The sequence below is a fragment of the Cynocephalus volans genome, chromosome 1 (genome assembly GCF_027409185.1).
Source record: "Cynocephalus volans isolate mCynVol1 chromosome 1, mCynVol1.pri, whole genome shotgun sequence".
In the NCBI taxonomy this organism is placed as follows: domain Eukaryota; kingdom Metazoa; phylum Chordata; class Mammalia; order Dermoptera; family Cynocephalidae; genus Cynocephalus; species Cynocephalus volans.
Genome location: NC_084460.1, coordinates 126,073,651 through 126,092,372, shown reverse-complemented (window position 1 = coordinate 126,092,372; position 18,722 = coordinate 126,073,651). Strand labels below are relative to the sequence as shown.

At 36.8% G+C, this 18,722-nt stretch overlaps 1 protein-coding gene across 4 annotated transcripts; it reads right to left on the bottom strand.

The window, feature by feature from the left end:
- Positions 1–2,094: 2,094 nt before the first annotated feature.
- On the bottom strand, positions 2,095–17,372 carry IGSF11 (immunoglobulin superfamily member 11). 4 transcript variants are annotated; one of them, XM_063113416.1, is made up of 6 exons: positions 17,211–17,372; positions 15,560–15,767; positions 13,157–13,312; positions 5,020–5,142; positions 4,085–4,235; positions 2,095–2,542 (listed from the first exon to the last, which is right to left on the bottom strand). In XM_063113416.1, the coding sequence occupies exons 1-6, from the start codon at positions 17,247–17,249 to the stop codon at positions 2,095–2,097; spliced, it is 1,125 nt and encodes a 374-aa protein (XP_062969486.1). In that variant the 5' UTR covers positions 17,250–17,372. The 4 variants fall into 4 exon arrangements, with proteins under 4 accessions (XP_062969486.1, XP_062969495.1, XP_062969490.1 ...); XM_063113425.1 differs by having other exon boundaries at positions 4,085–4,151; positions 17,211–17,366; XM_063113420.1 differs by having other exon boundaries at positions 5,092–5,142; positions 17,211–17,366.
- Between the last annotated feature and the right edge of the window lie 1,350 nt (positions 17,373–18,722).

Sequence of the window (18,722 nt, the reverse complement as noted above, 5' to 3'; positions counted from 1 at the left end):
GTGAGAAATGGAGTCACCTTGAATTTCTAACAAGGGAAAGGTTAAATAATTTTGGGAAATATTATATACTCATTAAAATGATTATAAATATTCATAAAATTGAAATGCTTATAAAATTAATGAGAACAATAAATAAAAAATCATATATTCATCAGTACCATGATAATTAATGACAACTTATTTTATATGAATAAACTTTTATTGAATTTTAGATAATTAGAAAGAATAAAGAAATACAAGATAAATGCTTTCTAAACAGCATCTCATAGAATCATCTTTTCTGTGTCATGGTATTTTCACTTTTCTTTATAAAAAGTATACAGACATTCATTTATTTAAATTTTTACAAAGTCAAGAACCACAAATGGAAAACATAAGTAAACACTAAAGTAAATTCAGCTTTTCATTAATACTGAAATGGTTGCAATGTTTAGGCTCCAAGCATAGCCCTCCTGGAAAAATAGTGCACGCAACAGCTGTTGGTTTCTATTCATTCAAATAACTCTGAAAAAAAGTCAGAAAGCCACTCCCTGTGAAGACTATGCTTGCAGGAAAAGAGGACAAAAAGCACAGTAGGAAGGGAGAGCACACATTGGAGGAAGAAAAGACGCTCTTATTCAATCATGGGGTCAGTATCATAAATAATTTATGAAATAAATCTGGGAAGAAATCGTTGGTGGGTCGCTTAAAATGTGATTAAGGCGAGATAGTCACCAATACAAGTACAGCCAGATCTACATAGCACAAAATAGAGTGGGGAATTTGTAAATTAGTCTGGTGAGCTGCAAGGCCAGCCAAACCAACTAATTAATCACAAAAGAAATCTCTTTACAGTGGTGTAAAATGTATTTGGGCAAAACTGCAACCCTGAGCTATCACAGATTATAGGGCGACCCTCCCAGGAACACATCAGAAGACACCCCTTTTGTCTCATCACTTTTGTAAAAATAATTATTTTGAAAAAACACAAAACTAAAAACAACTCCTGTCCTCTAACAACCTAGTAACCTCTCCTTGTCAAACAAGGAGAAAGTTATCTACCTCAGCACAAAAGTTACCAAGTGCTGTTCTCATTAAGAGTGACCTACTGTGACAGCATGGAGACGTGGACAGCCTTGCTCTGAGAGGCTTCCGGCAAGGCTAAAGTCCCTGAGACCCACCTTCCTGCTTCTGTGCTGCCCACACAACCTCGCTCTTTCATGACATGAGCTGACAACCCTCCTGCTGGTAACACACTGAACAAGGTGTTAAACAACAGTCATTTCTTTCCCTGCCTGATGCCTCCCACATATTTAAAAAAAAAATAACAAGTTTTCTTTTAAAAAAATACTTTTTCCAGGAAATAATGAACAGTTATGGCCATAGATCTGTAACAGATCCTAGATTAATGTAGACAGGCAAGAATCTGTCAATATAGCAATATTCCAAATATGAAATTCATGGTTCAGGAAGAGAGAGATAAATAAATAAATATGGAGGGGCTTCTCAAAGAAGTATCCTTTGTTTTCCCCCATTTCTTACTGAATTTTGTGTAAAAAGTTTTGATTCTATGATAAAAGAGCCAGCCCTGTTGGGACCAATATTAACCATTTACATCATTATGCCATTATGCCCTCTAGATAACGAGGGAATGAGGACAGGCAGAATATAACCACAGGGTTGCTCATTATTTTTTTAAAGAAACCTATTTTTTAAAATAATTTCAATATTTAAACTCCATCTGGCACTTCAGTCTCTTGAAAAATTATTACGTTAGGCATGAATTAAAGTACAAGCCCATCTGGACTACAGTTTGGGTTTTAAGTGCTATTCTTTTCTTATATCTTTTTCCTTAGCTTGGCACATCTTTAAGATCCAGCTGTTTAAACAGAATCCCAGGACATCTGTGGTGGGGAAACAAGTCTTCATGATAGAGCACTCCAGTCCATTTTACACATCTTAGTGGCCAGGTAACAGCATTGCCGCCTTCTTTGTGCTTTTTACTAATATAATCATAAGGAAAGTGTTTCTTCCCCAGCACATGCCCACCCCACCCTCCCCCTTGTATGGGGGCATTCCATTTATTCTTTTCTGAACACAACATCTCCTCATGTCCTATACCAGGGACCCAGCCCGACTCTGAGCAGGCACCATGACAGGGACTGCACCAATCCGCTCCAGCATTGCTTGGCTGACAGTGTAGGAGTGTATGTGCTGAGGCCGAGGCTTCCTGCTGACTGAGCCATTGCTCCTGGATACAACCTGCGGAGATGACTCTCTATTAGCTGTCACTACCACAGTCTTATGTGGACCTGAGACCAGGGGGTTCCCGTTAGCATAAATGGATGGAATGTTGGCATTGCCTGAGTGGAGGGAGAAAGACTGGCGCAGGTCACTGAAGTGGTTGAATGACTCCATATTTCTATGAACTTTTGGATCGTTGCTCCAGTATCGGCTGTTGTAAGTATTGGAAGAGGTGGTCAATGTGTTGTTCTCCGAGGAGGATATTTCAGTGTGAAATGCTTTGGCAGAAAAAGAACATTTAGGTGGAAGATCATCCTCTCTGAAAAGGAACAAAAATAAAGTCGTCATTAGGATTTACTTGAAGTTTATCCTACTCTCCTACGTAGGACTCTTCTTACTTTTAATGTTAAGGCTAATATGTTTGACACACAAATCCTCTGGTGAGACCACTGTATGGTGAAAGCAAACACAGCGTTTTTTGCTCTCAAAAGCGTTTTTGCTTTTCTCGTTTTTGCAAAGAGAGCCAGGGCTCTGGCACCCTTTCCCTCAGAGACAATGGTTAAGAAAATCTCTCCCGAGCTTCTTAGTCTCCAAGAGTGAAAAATGGAAATATCAAATCTCTCAAAGAATGTCTCTTCCAATATAATGGAAATATATGTATTTACATAATATTTATTTTTTTCTTTACTGTAAATAGGAAAATAGTCCATGAAGAAATCCACTGAGCTAGTTGCCACAAAATAGCTAGGAAACCAATATATGGGTGTGAAGAACTTCAACAAGTGATTAGAATTGGCCTGATTCTATTGCTCTTCTGTGTCTGAGAAATCACTGTGATGTGCGGATGAAAGGTTTTCCTCAGTAATCTTATGCTAGGATGGAATCTATCCCTGTATACAGCCCAAACCCTTAAGAACTACAAGAGGTTAAGAGAAGTCATTAATTTAATTACAATGTTAACTATTTTACATTTATTAAGTATATTCTACTAGACATTTCTAGTTAAAAAAAAAAAAAAAAAAGACACGGGTCCTACACCTGGGAAGCACAGGGCTGAAGACAAGTTATATGAGGAGGTGAGGTCTGGAGTAGTCCTGAATCAGACGAAGGAGTTTAGTGAAGAGAATGGACGAAAGGGGGAGGAGCAGGAAGACAGCAGAGGTTGGAATAAAGGCCCTGAAGCACAGGAAATGCAGAAGAGACGGAACCCAGAGTGAACTGGGAAGTGGTGAGTAAGATAAGCAGGTGAGGGCAGGTCCTGAAAGGCTGTGTCTGTCATGCTAAGGAGACGAGTCATTGAAGCATTTTCAACAAGGATATGCCAGGCTGAAATCTGAGACTAAGCCTGAACCCTCAAATCTCCACAATATGCTGAGTCTCTTTTCTGTAAAGATCATTTTGGCACTATTTTCTTAAAACGTTCATACTCTTTTGCCTTGACTGTCTTTCACACCAGGCCATAGAGCTGTGGCCTATCTGTGTACAGGAACTGGTATGCGCTTAAGGTGTTCCTTCTTGATCTATGCCCTCATCTATTATAAATGCCAGTGTGAAACACATGTTTTAAACTGACTTTTCTATTGTGGCAGCCATCTAACCCCACCTGCCCTGCAGGTATGGAGGAGCCGGGAAGCTGCTTGCCTCCTCCTAGTTAGGCACACACTGGATCTGTCCCCCTTTCATGGCCCAGTCAGTAAAGCTAAGTAGTACTACAAGGAAAAGTGACATAACATATAAGAACATATTCGGCCACTTTAGCTGTCTTGGCCATAGGAGTTACTAGATGAGCAAAGAAATCTTAACTGCCAGAATGAATAAAATACACATTGGCTATGTAAGACAAGTGATCTGACATACAAACCTTATTTCATTAGGAATTTCTTCTTCCTCCTCCTCTTTATTTTTGTTTTTCCAGTAAAAGAATGCCCCTAAAATTAGTGCAATGCAAAAAATGATAATAACTGCACCAGTGCCAATGGTTCCAGCTATTAGTCCAATGCTCCTGGGCTGAGCTGCAAAATATATTTAAGATATATTTAAAGAAAAAAGAGAGAGAAAGAGATAACATATACCCATGAAACTGTATTAAAAATTAAGTTTACTAAATAATCTGCTTAAAATGTACAAAACTGCTAAAGTATTGCATCCATATAAAGTTAAACGTCAATTAACTGTCTATAGCCCCAGTGGCTAGGACTAACCTATAGTAGGGGCTCGACATCTATTGAATAAATGAACAATTAGACAACTCGAACAGCTCTAGGAGAGCAACACCTAAAGCACAGCAGGAAACAGATGGCACCTATCTAACTTGTCTGATCTGCCCCAAATGAACCCTGGCAATCAGCAGGATGCCTTATTATCTCATCCCAGCCAGATCACTCCCTTTTGCAACTAGAATTCTCAACTAAAGAGAGATTTTCTACACTGCATATTTATAACCTAGACACCCAACAATTAAGCAGATATAAAGAATTAGGAAAAAACTCAAGAAGGTCTTGCCATAGCCATAAATCATTACAAATTTTTATGTCTATCGCATTATACAATAAGAATTGGTTTCATTCTAATGATCCTGAAAACAGATATTTTATCATAAAGATTACCATACTGCTGAGGCTGAAAAGTATACTAAAACATTTACAAAGCATTTCCAATAATGGTTAAAACCAAAAATATTTCTATTTAATCTTCAGATAACCTCAAAACAATTAAGCAGAACCCTTCGTTTACTGATTTAACAAAGATCTTAAGAGTTTCAGACCCAGAGTTGACATCAGAATTTCATATACTTACGTGAAGTAACCTGGAGATCCAAAAGACAGGTGCTGGTTCCAATGGCATTAGAAGCAACGCACTGGTACAAACCTGAAGACAGAGTGCTGATGTTCCGGATGGTGACCGTTCCTTGAACCTGGTCTGTCACAAAAAATAATAATCAAGTAAGGATTTGGTGAAAAGAATGAGAAATTAGCAAAACAAAAACAAAACACTCTTGAGGGCTATCGATGTGTGTGGGGTCAGGGAGGCTTTCAGTGAATTCGCTCAGTTATTTGGGCCAGTCTCAAGGCAATTGCTTTCTCTTTCCCTGTGCTCTGTGTGATTTTCCAGCCCTTATTAGATGTCCTTCCTACAAGCTCCTCCAGCACTCTGTATTCTCTAGCCCCACTGGCACTTACCACGTTTAGTGTAATTGCTTGCCTGCTTGTCTCATTAAGGTACTGTCTTGTTCATCACTGTATCATCATCCTCAGAGGTTACCCCGCAAGCAGAAAGGTGCTCAATAAATAAAGAGGATCAACAAATGCATAAAAGAGCTGCCTTCTCTTTAGTGTCTGTTGTATACTGCTTATACCTACTGAGAGCTTTAAATATGCCTCTTTAGTCTTCTTAACAAGCTTAGGCTCTATAGTCCTTACTTTTCAAAGATGAGAAAGTTCAGAGAAGCTATGTAATTTGTCCAAGATCACAGAGCACATGAGCCGCAGCAGTCTATAAAATTAGGTCTGCCCAAATTCAAAGCTTATAATTCACCATACATACACTTGGCTTTCCAGTAAGGCATTTAAAATCACATTATTCTATAGGGTGCATCTACAGGATTATTTCCTAATCATGCAATGTTCCGATGCTGTTAGTATTATAGTACAAACTAAGCCAGCTGCCTAACTCCCTCTTCAACACATGTTCTCCTGTCATCACGAAAGAAAATCATCTCTGGGCAATGAACCCCACAATTCTACATACCATGTTGCTGTTTTTGTTTTTGTTTTTTTCTCTAAGCCCTGAAATTCTAGGAATTTTATCAGCTCACATCAAACCACTAATTTTGTTGACATTTCTATAAGAGACAATTTGGGAAATTTTAAACAGCTGCTCTAAGCAGCATTCTGGCATATAGAAAGAGGTAAACTAAAGATTATTGCTTTAAAAAGTTATTTTTAAAAGATGAAGTCACTGTTGTTCTCTTTGTATCTATAGATACAGACACTAGCATGTTGCTATTAGAAAGTATTATTACTTTCTAGAATGTATTATTAAATGGTGTTAACATACCATGGTAGAGCCAACTCAGAATGTAATCAGGGAATGAGAAAAACATATTGATAGAGAATTAACCTAAAAAAAACAGAGCTGTTTATGTAGACAAGGCAAGAGTGCAGATGGGAGAAACTTTTTATCAAACACCAGACTGTTTGCAGCCACAAAGGACATTACATAGCCCTTCCTGAAACTAGCAGGGCTTCACTTGGCCTGCTCCAGCAGAGAAGTAATTTACTGAAATGAAGTTGAAGAATAAATGTTCCTTTGATCTTCTTTCTTTTAAAGAATAGGGAAAGTTTAATTGTTGTGTGGGACTACATAATTTGGAAAGTTCAAAGGAGATCAAACCACACTCCTGATTTAGTTCACAGCAACCTTGTATCCCACACAAGCTATGCACCTGGCCTAGACTGCCCTTCAGAATTAGAGAGAAACAAATTTAAGCATATATTTTCAGTTCCATTCCTTCTCTTTAGTTCCAGAAACCCACCTCTTGCTACATAGTAGGTGGTGTGTTGGCTAACAGCACATTTCCAGAGCCAGACAGCCTGGGTTTGAATCTACTCTACCTCCTACTAGTTATGTGGTCTTGAGTGTGTTACCTGTTCTTTATCAGCTATATTTCAGCTTCCTCATCTGCAATATGGAGCTACCAAAGTACCTACACATTGCAGGTGACTGTGAAGACTAAATGAGGTAATGCATGTAAGGAACTTAGTACAGTCCCTGGTAACGTTTCCCTGTGGGAATTCCTTCCCGGCATTTCTTGGGAAATTTGTATATTTTTCTAAATCAGTCAAGAAATTTGGAAAATGTCTAGTGCCTGCAAATTCCCAATAGATATTAATCTTCAGGATTTGAAGAGAATTCCTAAATCATAATTAATTCTGTATTTTTCACATGATTTACATATTTTAAAAATGAGTGACTATAACAATAAACAGTGAATCATTTATTATATAAAATTTTCACAAGGATTCTGTAAAAAAAGATAATAATAAATGCATGGTTTATTGTTATTTGAACCAATATGTTCTGACAAAATTTTATATTTCAATAATATGTAAAAATGATCTCCACCTAAAACAAATATTTGATAATAAAAAAATTGTAAAAAAGGAAACATACAAATTAAGTGCCAATAAAAACCTATTTAAAGACTTAAAGATAACCACAAATACTATACTATACTATTTAAACTCCATCACTCTTAAACAGAATTTAAAACACTATACAACATTAGACTATCCAATAACCTTGACCTCTGTTTCACACCAAATTTTCTAGACATAGAAAATTTTATTTCATTTTTGTGTTGATGTTGGTTGAGTTACGATGGACATGGAGAAGAGACAGAGGAAGAATCTGTCCCCATTAAGAGAATGTCCAAAAGCACCTTCCAGATGGATGTTAGGATACATGCTGCCTCATATTATTAGCTCATTTCCTTTATTCAGTGATGAAAATATTTTGTCTGCTTGCCTGATTTTGGTTTTGCCATTGAAATAGATATTGCTTTTGCCAGTTCATTTCTGATTTCATGCTAGTACATTCCACAGCAACATTCCTATCTTCTCTTTGCATTTCTGCCATTAAAGTATTCACAAAGAACTGAAGTCTGCAGCAAAGTCAAACAATGAAACATACCAACGAACATTACTGAGAAATATCTGAATAATGTTCACAGCCCCTGGTATTAACAATATTACATAGTATTGAAATATAATTCTGTGCATCATAAATATGTACAATCAATACGTTTCAATTAAATTTTAAAAGTAAATTTTTGTAAAAACATTACATAGGATCACACAGCAAAGTTACCAAGTTAAGGACTTATTTTCCTTCCAAAACTTGTTATTTCTTGAAATACCACTCATGGCATTTGTATAAAATACACTATGTATATAAACATTAATATTTATTTGCAAGAATGATTCACCATTAGCAACAGACAAGGCAATGAACACACACTTATAACATGGCAACAGCTAAAAGCAAGACTAACTGATTAGATCTTGACTGCTTCTCTTCTACACACTTCTGTCCAGGTTTCCAGAAATGTCGACTCTGCTCTTGCTTTTAAGTTGACATCAGTAGATTCTTCTGAATAAATATGTCACTATGTTGATTGTTAAGCTTTAATTCTCAAAGGAGAATGGCACTTAGTGCACAAAAAACGTTACCATTATCATTACTTCAATCCCCATGTAGAGGTCCCAGGGGACCACTAACTTACTCACTACTTTTCTCAAGCAAACCCCCTAAGAAGTCCTTCTCTGAGTTAATGTGGCCACTGTTCATTCAGTAACTGACTCTCCTCTGAATCCCAACATCTAATCAAGCCCCATATCTTCCTGACCTTTGCCCTCAGTCTCTCTTGAATCCTACACTTCCACCTGTCTCTTCCCCATCCCCATCACTAGGGGCTTAGTTCAGGAACTCTTCATTCTTGATGGAGCAATTATTGAAGCCTTTTATCATCAGATCCATTTACAGTCTGACTGCCAATCTTTCCTCCTGATTGCTGATGCTGATTCTAAAATGCACACCTGGCTATCTTCGCATGCTTTATAAACATCAGTAAATACCCACAGTCTCGAAGATAACAACCAAACTCCTTGCATGTTATATAATGCCTTTCACAATCTAGGCTGGACCTTACCAAGCTCCTCTCTGGCCAAACCCCCCGTAAACCTTTATGTCAGCTTCATAGATCCTCTCGCTTAAAAAATGCCAAGCTTTTACACTTGCAAGATTTTACATGCATGGTTTCCTCTATTTATAACACTTCCTTTCACCTGGTGAAATTCTATTCATTGCTTAAGATCCTTTTCTGCTCAGGAATCTCTTTCCCTACAAAGTTCTTCCTGAACTGCTCATGGAGAATTAATATTCCTATCTTTTAAATTTCATAGCACTATATATGTTTTTATAGCATTAAGCATGCAGTATTATTATTATCTCCTTATATCTGTCTCCTCCATTATAAAATGAGCTCTAGGATAGAGATATGTCTTTTTATATTTGTATTTCTCCATCTCCTTCAAGAGTCTACCTTGAAGTAGTTGCACAGAATAAGGGTTGTTCACACATACATACACAAACACATATATATTTAAAGAATAAATTAATGTAGGAACAAATGAATATAGTTCTGATAATTGCTAGCGTTCGATTTTTTAAAGGAGTGCTGAACATCACATGGGACTTGCTTCTTTAGGTCAGAGGGCAAAAACGTAGGGGAAAAAACTTGTCTTCGGCCAGAATAACGTCTTGAAGCAGATATAAGTAACCATTTATTCAGCAAGTTAAATGGGTGAAAACTTTTCTGCTCCCCATTAGAAGATTATGCAAATGCTCTCACTGGGATGGAAAGCAGCAGTGGCAGTTCAAGAAGGATAATCAAGAATCCTGCGTCTTCCAAGCATGGCAAAAGAATGGCAGTTCTTTCTGTCTGCAGACTTTGGGGACACCTGGTATCCTCTCTGGGCCTCAGCCTTCTCCCTTAGAACATGAGAGTATTTAAAATACTCTCCTGCTCCAGCTGTGATCTCCAGATGGATTTCTGCACAGAGTTCTTAGGCAGGAGAGTATCATCTCTCTTCACCGTATTAAATTACAAAAGGGTGAGGACAACAGAGGATTTCTTAAAAAGCATGATGGAAAAATGTACAATTTAGTTTTAGAAACTGTTAACTATTAGTAATAAAGAGGGAGAGAACAGACCTAGGGTTGCTGGGGACATGTGGTGTTGAGGAGAAGTTGGGGGGGGACACGGGGAGTAGCTGCGATTTGTGGGTGGACACGCTGATAGTATTGATCTGATCATCACACCTTGGGCACAGGAGCTGACAGTCAGCTCTGTGACCCATGAGTATATAAAATCAATAAAATATATATATAAATAAAAAATGTATCTTTTCAAAAAAACTTTCTAAAATCAAGTATAATATTATACTTTATATTTACCAAGGTAAAAGGAAAGATGGAAAATAAATTGCCATTATTTTCACTAATTTTTAAAAACCCATTTTAAGGTTCTCTGTGTTTCTTCAAAGTATGAGGGTTATTCTCCCTCTTTAACTCAAAAAGTTTTTTCCTAATTATAACACTCAGCTTTTCTTGCAGAGTTCAAGCTTTACTGAACCACTGTGAGGAGCGACTATACTTACCTCAATCCTTGGTTGCCAAGAGGCTGCACAATTTGGACAACGGGGATTATTCTAGAAGGGAATCACCCTCCATGGCTTAACATGATCCTTCTTGGTGTATTAATACATTATCCCATTGATTCTCAACCCTAGCTGCACATTAGAAATACTTTTTAAAAAAAATATAAATGCTGGCCTCTACCCCAGACAAATTAAATCAGAATGTCTGGAGGAGGGGCATGGAAATGGACATTTTAAAAACTCCTCTAGGTGATTTTAATGCACAATGAGGGCATATGTTAGACTATGTAACTGCAAATTATACTCTGGTGACGTCTATACAAAAAAAATATTATTTCAAAATGGATTACATTGGGTAAAAAAAAAAGTATAGACCAAATATTAAAAAAAAAAAAATTAAAACCTGTTACCATTTATAGAACCTGTAAAACCATCTCTTAAAATACACTGGCCATACCAACCAGCCACCAAAAATAAATTAATTAAGTTAAATTAAATATATTGAGTTAAAATTGAAGTTACAATTCCAAAGAAACTTAAATATCCAATAATAGGAAACAACATAAATTACAATATATTCTTTTAAGTGTTAGAGAATAATTTTATTTATATATATATATATGTATGTATATGAGGAGTCTTCAAAACGTTCATGGAAAGATTCATTTATCTTTTAATTCTATTTTTCCATGAACTTTCTGAAATATCTTTGTACTCCATCCAGAAATAAAGAGGTATAGAAGGTTCTTTTTCAGGTATTTCTCAGTCTACATACAAAAAACCACTCTATTAGTCCATTTGTGTTGCTATAACAAATACCTGAGACTGGGTAATTTATAAGGAACGGAGGTTTATTTGGCTTACGATTCTGGGACAGCTGCATCTGGCTGCTTCTGCTCATGGTGGAAAGTAGCAGGCAGCCGGCGGGTACAAGCAGATCACATGGAGAGAGGAAGCAAGAGAGAGAAAGAGGGGAGGTGCCAGGGTCTATTAAACAACCAGCTCTCACAGGAACTAACAGAGTGAGATTTCACTTATTAATTACCCGACCTACAGAGAGCATTAATCCATTCATGAGGGATCCGCCCCTATGACTCAAACAGATTCTAACACTATCATATTGGGGATCAGATTTCTGTATGAGTTTTGGCAGGGACAACACATCCAAATTCTATCAAACACTATCACTTATTCATTCAGAATTCCAAACTCCATTCAGTATTCCACAGAAACATTGTAAATATAAATCATGGAATCTTATTCCTGCTACAGAGGACCTTTAATACAATATTGTCAACACCCTTCTTTTACAGAAAAGCAACACAGGCCCATTGAGGTGAACTGTTACAGAAATAGTTACTGGAAAGTCTGGAATTTGAATACAGTTTTCAGTATTTCAAGACAAGAGCTATTTTAAGCATGCCACTTACAATGGTGAGATTAGCAAATCAGTCCACAAAAAAAAGTATTTAACCTACAGTGTAGCAGAAATATTAAGCAATGAAAATCAGTAGAAAACAATAGCATTACAGTAGTCATTATTAAGGAAACCCAAAAGTTATTATGTTGAAAGAAGTTTTTCTAAATAACGAATTTGGGGCGAGATTAAAAGATGATGGGAAGACCCATTACTATTACTGCTGGGATTCTAAAAGGAGTCTCCCAGGCTCTTTAGAGGCTGTGGCCCTGGTTCTTTAATATGTCTAACTTCACTTTACAACTTAGGACTTTCCTGTCCCCTGACAGGCTTGTACCATCAATATGATTCAAACATATTAGACATAATTAAGGTTATTTGGGGCCTCTCTATTAACTGTTAACTCTTTATATGTAAATTAAGATTTGTAAATTCACTCTGAGAATGCTGCAAAAAAACACTTTCTATTTTAGAGATGATACAACATTCAAGGTTGTTAAATTTAATTTTCTTCAAACAGAAGATTTTTTATATATAATTCTATCTGTATATATAATTTTTCCTTATTTTATTTAATAAAATTTTCTCAATTTTTCAAGGGTGTTTCCTTTAAAATCAAATTTAAATAGATGGATTTGCAAGAAAAAAACCATCTGTGACACTCGTGCCCCCTCCATCTTTACCTGTCTGATGTAATTTCCTAGATCTCCTGGATCTCCGGGATCCTTTCCTGTTCTTTTTCCTATCTTCCTTCTCTAATTAGACCTCAGGGTGAAAACAAGAGGATTAACACTCTCATGACTATGTTGGTGTTTCTTATACTAAAACAGGCAGTTGTGCCTCAAGTAGGAAGTAGATTCTCAGACATAAATGTCAAGAATTGTCTTAGAGTTAACTCAAGAAGCCACCGCTTAGCTATTTTACATCGCATTCTAATGGAATAGAATTTCCATACCAATGGATGAGATACATTTTATAAAGGCAACAGAGAGAAGAGAAAGAAAATGTTTTATTCGCCTTAAAGTTTTTTTTTTTTTGATTATGCATACTTATGGGATACAGGGCTGACTATCAATATTTGTGTACAGTATGTGATGATCAAATCAATATTACCAGTATGTTCATCATTATCACCTCAAAGTTAAAAACACAAAATAATCCAGAAAGGTTTTTTTTAGCAGTTACAACTACAGAGAGTTATTTTTTCAAAATCTCTTTAAGTTAATAACTTTGTGAATCTTAGAATCAGAATTTTCCATGATAACTAACAAAATGGGTAAAGCAGCACTATACATACCCTGAGTGGCTGTTGGAGGTAGTTTGAGGGTATTGTCTAACTTCTCCCAAAGGTAAGTTGGTCGAGGAATGCCTTCCTCTGAGCTACAGAGCAGGATGACATCGCTGCCAATATCCTGGGATCCTTGGATTTGGCAGTGTGGGGCAGAGGGGGGAACTATAATAGGAAGAGTAAGCAATAAAGTACACATTTACAGTGAGCCAAGTGATGAAGGAGGAGACATCAACATTCAGTACACCTCAGATAACATTGTTTTTGGAAGACAGCCTCATGGCTAAAGAGACAACCTCATGGTGAAAGCTAGAGGACGGTCCTGTACTCGTTCACAGGGCTTGGACACAGGTGCAAGACATGCAACTTCAATTGGGAGTGAGCAAACATGTAAGAAGGAGCTACACCCTTGGATTATATTTTCAAGGTATCTTATGGTTTTGATTTCACTCTGCTTTTAAAGAAGAATTCTTAAGATCCTTCAAATCAACATGTTGCCTTTAGAAACACCGTTGAAAGAGTCCACTATTAGAGAAGATTTCAAAAAATAGCAACATTCACCCTGCCAGCTGTTCTCTGGCTATGAACACCTTAACAAGGTTCTTTCTCACTTCATAAACAAAAACCAGACTGACCCACTTCATACCAAATTCTGCTTTATGGTGGGGAAAGTAAGAGTAAGGTTCAAGTAAGAAGGAAATTGATATGCAATGATTTTACAATCATTAAGACATATAAGGTCACAAAGATTACCAAAAAAACTACCAAAAAAGACTACTAATGGAAGAAAGTGCTGATTTACAATAAAAAGCAAGCAAATAAAAATATAAACTAAGCCCATGGCTTGAAGTCTCATATTGGGGAATGCACACAGTAGAGTGTAAGTTCAAATGATGATGTATCTCTAATGCTGAGGACTTTTCAATAATTGTGTTCACCCTTTCGAAAATGAATGAATGAATGGATGTATAAATGAATGAATGGAAAATGAATGCAGAATGTACAGAGAAGTCTGGAGAATGGGTGGAGGAAGAGGAAACAATGAGAGGTTATAGGTAAGAAAAGTAAAAATGTCAGAGAATCCTAACTGCTGTGATGGGGTAAACGAGTCTCTTCAATTTACTGTCTTTGGCATTGCCACTGTGATGCTATAAAGGGAAACCCAGAATAATTCTTTGTGGGCAGCCTTAACTATAAAATGAAGGCACTTTTCTGTTCCCTTAAAAATAATAATAGCTTTTGTAATCTGGGAAGCCAGTTATCTTACTTACAGGTATAAGCATCATAATAATATTTAATTCCATTAGAACCCTGTACTCAGTACTCAGAGTGTTTTAAAATCTATACAATTTTTAATATATTACAATGAATAAGGTTTTGGGAATAGAAATCCCCAACCTGGTCCTTAGTTTTCTAATTTCATTTGAAGACTGGGAGAAAAAGTCACCAAGCGTTACATATTCTTGCTCGAAGAGGGAATATGGCAAGAATCCCAAGTATCTGTATCCTCAAGTGATTCAACAATAGAAGGAAAAGAAAAGAGGGGAGAGTTTTACGAGCACTATGGGGTAGATTCTGAGACCTGAGCAGGATGAAGGAGAATCAAGATCATCAGCCTTCTCTAAGTCCTTCCTCCATCTCCCCAAATGAACTGAATTTAGCCATGTCTACAACAAGTATTCATTTAGAAGGCAGTGTTTTATTTTAGAGACAGGTGAATTGAGAAGTAAAGCATGTTTAGCATGGATATAATTTAGTATGAGATAATCTAACAGCATGGAATAATGGAAAGAGTGACAGTGTGAATAAGGAGACTTCAATTCTCATCTGAACTTTGTTGCTGTTCATTGTCTGTGTAACCTGGCAAAAGGCTCTAAATCTATTTGGTCTCGGTATTGAGGTGATAATATCGTTTACTGCTCAAACAAGGATACTTCTGAGAGTAAAAGGAGGTACTATTAAAATCATGCCAGGACAACAGGGGCAAGCCGAGAACAGTGGTGATCCTCCCCAGTGTCACATCGATGTGAAGTAATAGTGCTACTGTCACTCATGCTGAAACTTCTGCTTCATACTCAAAACAAATAATTCCTGCTTTAGTTTGCTCCCAACAGTACGTTCTATCCTGCAGAAGCGTAAGAAAAGTGAGAAGTCAATTTCGATGGCATTTTATACCACCTTTCTCCACCTTCAGAAAAAGTCATTTAAGAAGTTTTAGAGACCACCTGAAATGAAAAAAAGAGTGGGAAGACTATGTGTAAGAAGCATGGAGAAGCAGAATAGAGATAGAACTGAGAGAATGCAGACAGGGAAAAAATATAAGCAGACTGAGAGTGTGCAAGGGCAAAAGTAGATATGCTTGAAGGTAGGTTCATAAGTAAAGCCATGGTGCCTGGAACTTTTGTCACTCACCTAACACTGTGAGACCAGTGACCCCAATGTTCCTGCCCCCTCTGTCTGGAAGGTTGTTGACCAAACACTGGTAGGTGCCTGTATCTGATAGCTGCGTGTTATTAATGAAGATAGAGACATTCGTGGCTGGCATGGTGCCTGTAAATCCTACCCTACCATGGAACCGGGGGGCACCATCAAACATCTGTCCACCTTGATAGAGAATGACCTGCAAAAGAAAGCAAAATAGATAAACTGGCTACAGTATCCCCGCCTACACGCATAACAATAACTATCAGATAGACGGTACCAAACATTGCCTCACTGAATACTGGAAAATTTTATTTCTAATCTGAGAGTTGTCACCAACTTTTTATTATAGCTCCTGTCATAGGTGTCTTGGGGTTCTAAATTCTCACATACCAAATCAGAGTAGCATTTTTCTCCTTACCTAACTCATAAGAGTACAGAAAATGTCTTTAATGCTACCCTATATATTCGCCCATAAATATTTTCACCAGTTCAAAAGATTAATTACAAAACAAAAAGATAAAATAATATTATCTTTGCCATTATCATACTTAGTAGGTCACAGAAATGATAGATCATAGTTATAGACTGAATATAAATAAATGTCATAAAAAGGGAAAAGAGTTACAAGTCCGTGACTGCTGTTTGTACATTGATTTCTATTATCACAGTTAACTATTCATGGGAGAGAACTCAGAATGGTGCAGCAAAAAGCCCTTTGGACTGAGTTATGAGGGACTTGGTTCTATTCCAGCTCTACCTGCAAATTTTTGAGTAACTGTAGTCAAGTTCTTTCTTTACCTATTTGACTCCATCGACTCCTAAAATGATGAGATTGAACAAAATGATCTCAAAGGCTCAGTCTAACTACAAAAATTCCATGGTTTGAAGAAACCAAAGCAGCTTCTATTGAATTTCATATCAGAAAATTTAGATTATCAGATATTTTTAGGTAGTAACATGTTTATTGAAGCAGAAAAGCTTTATACAAAAAAAAATTATCTTTATAAATAAAGGTGTAGCATTATCACGATTCATTAATTTTCTGAGCATTATATCTGCAGTGGGTATTACAAATTATGGGTCTTCTTCCTGTAATTGGTACGACTTATTGGGGAGTAGCTCCCCTTTTCAGGTACATTCATTCATGTACACACTCTAATTTACATGAGATTATTTAGCTAGTATGCCTAGTTATGTTTATTTTTAAATACTTGTGAAATTAAATAAATCAAGCACTACTATCTAATGTTACTTCTTTACTGTTATTCTGAACTTCAAAAAGTCTGCTCTCATCCACTTGTGTTAATGCCAGACCTTTCCTGTCAAAATATACTTTGCTTTTTCTGTCTCGGTAATTTCCTGTCAGCAATGTTTCTGGTAAAATTCCAGGTCCCTACATAAAACTCTCAGAAGGATCTCCCTTAACATTTGTTAATTAGAAAAAAAAACAGTCTCTTAAAAAGAGGATAGATAGCCTCTTCTGATAGTTGATGAATAACATAGAAGGGTAGGATTTAGACAGGCACACTGAAAATGCTACCTTATTCTAGAAATCAAACATATATTCAGGATGCTTCCCCACCCACCTCTTCTGAAAAGATTAATATTTTAGAGGTAGCACAGTATGGAAGAGATGTACCTGTTCAGGTTGGTTAGCATTGGAGAGAGGAATGACCATCCAAATGACATTGAGGTTAATGAGGGCAGCACTGGTAGTGAAAGTGCAAGGCAGGACTGCTGTCTGACCCCGGGCCACCTGGATACTCCCAGGGCTCTCTGACACTTCCAGGGATGCTGCAACACCTACAGAAGAAGGAAAAGGAAGGTTATGTGTTTGCCCTTTCCTGAGAGTCCAAACCCCTTCAGAAAGGTTTGTGTTTTACATTATCACATTATTACTGATAAAGAGAGCAGACTGACATGACAGTCTTACTAAGCAGCTGCTGACCAGTAACTGAGTCTAAATAATAAAAATCGTTCATCCTTTTACCTCTTAGAAACTACAATTGAAAATGCTAGAGGCTACTTACTCTCTTTTGCCAGACACTATTTGGTATTTGGCCAGATTAAAATACAACATGAGAAAATTAACTGATAATGATTAAGTGAAACTTGCAATGGTGATGAAAGACGAAAAATAAACCAAATTTTTAAAAATGTCACCACAATAGCACACTGCAAAATTAAATGCTTATATATAAATCTAACAAAATATGTGTAGCATTTATATCCTGAAATCTGTACAATACTGAGGAAAGAAATAAGTAAAACTAAATAAATGGAGAGATACACAATGATCATGAATTGGAAGATTCAATCTTGTTGAGATGCCAATTCTTCCCAAATTGATCTATAGATTCAGAACAACTCCAATGAAAATCCCAGTAGGCTTTTTGTAGATATTGACAAACTATTCCTAAAACATATAAAAAGGCAAAAAACTAGAATAGCTAAAAGAATACTGAAAAGGAATGAAGATGGAGAATTCACACTATCTGATTTTGAAATTTGCTATATAACTCTAGTAACCAAAACAGTATAGTAATCTCCCCTTATCCACAAGGGATACATTCTAAGACCCCCAGTGGATGCTTGAAACCTCAGATAGTACCAAACCTGATCGCAGTTGATAGAAACACGTTTCTGTTCACGTCTTCCATCTACAGATTTAATTTCTTTTCCATTTTAACTAAGCACTTATCACACTCTGTGGCTGCAACGTTTGCAGTCTGAGGTGTGACAGCAAAACCAGCAAAAATTTCTTTTTCCTTCTTCACAATTTCACAGATAAAGGATTCTTTCTTACTATAGATTTTAACAACCTCGGCATATGATTTTTTTCCCCCCTTTCCTTATTAAGTCAAGAACTTTCACCTTTTCACTTAAAGGAAGCATTTTATGTCTTCTCTTTGGCATATCCAAATTGCCAGCATCGCTGCTCTTGCACTTTGGGGAACACAAGCTCTGCTATGCTACCACAGTCAATCTGATAACTGAGATGACTAATAAGTCCCTGAGATGACTAGTAAGTCCCTACTGGGTGGGTAGTATAGACAGTGTGGATATGCTGGACAAAGGGATGATTCATATCCTGGGTGTGAGACAGAGAGGGATGGTGGGAGGTTTTATCACACTATTCAGAACTGCATGC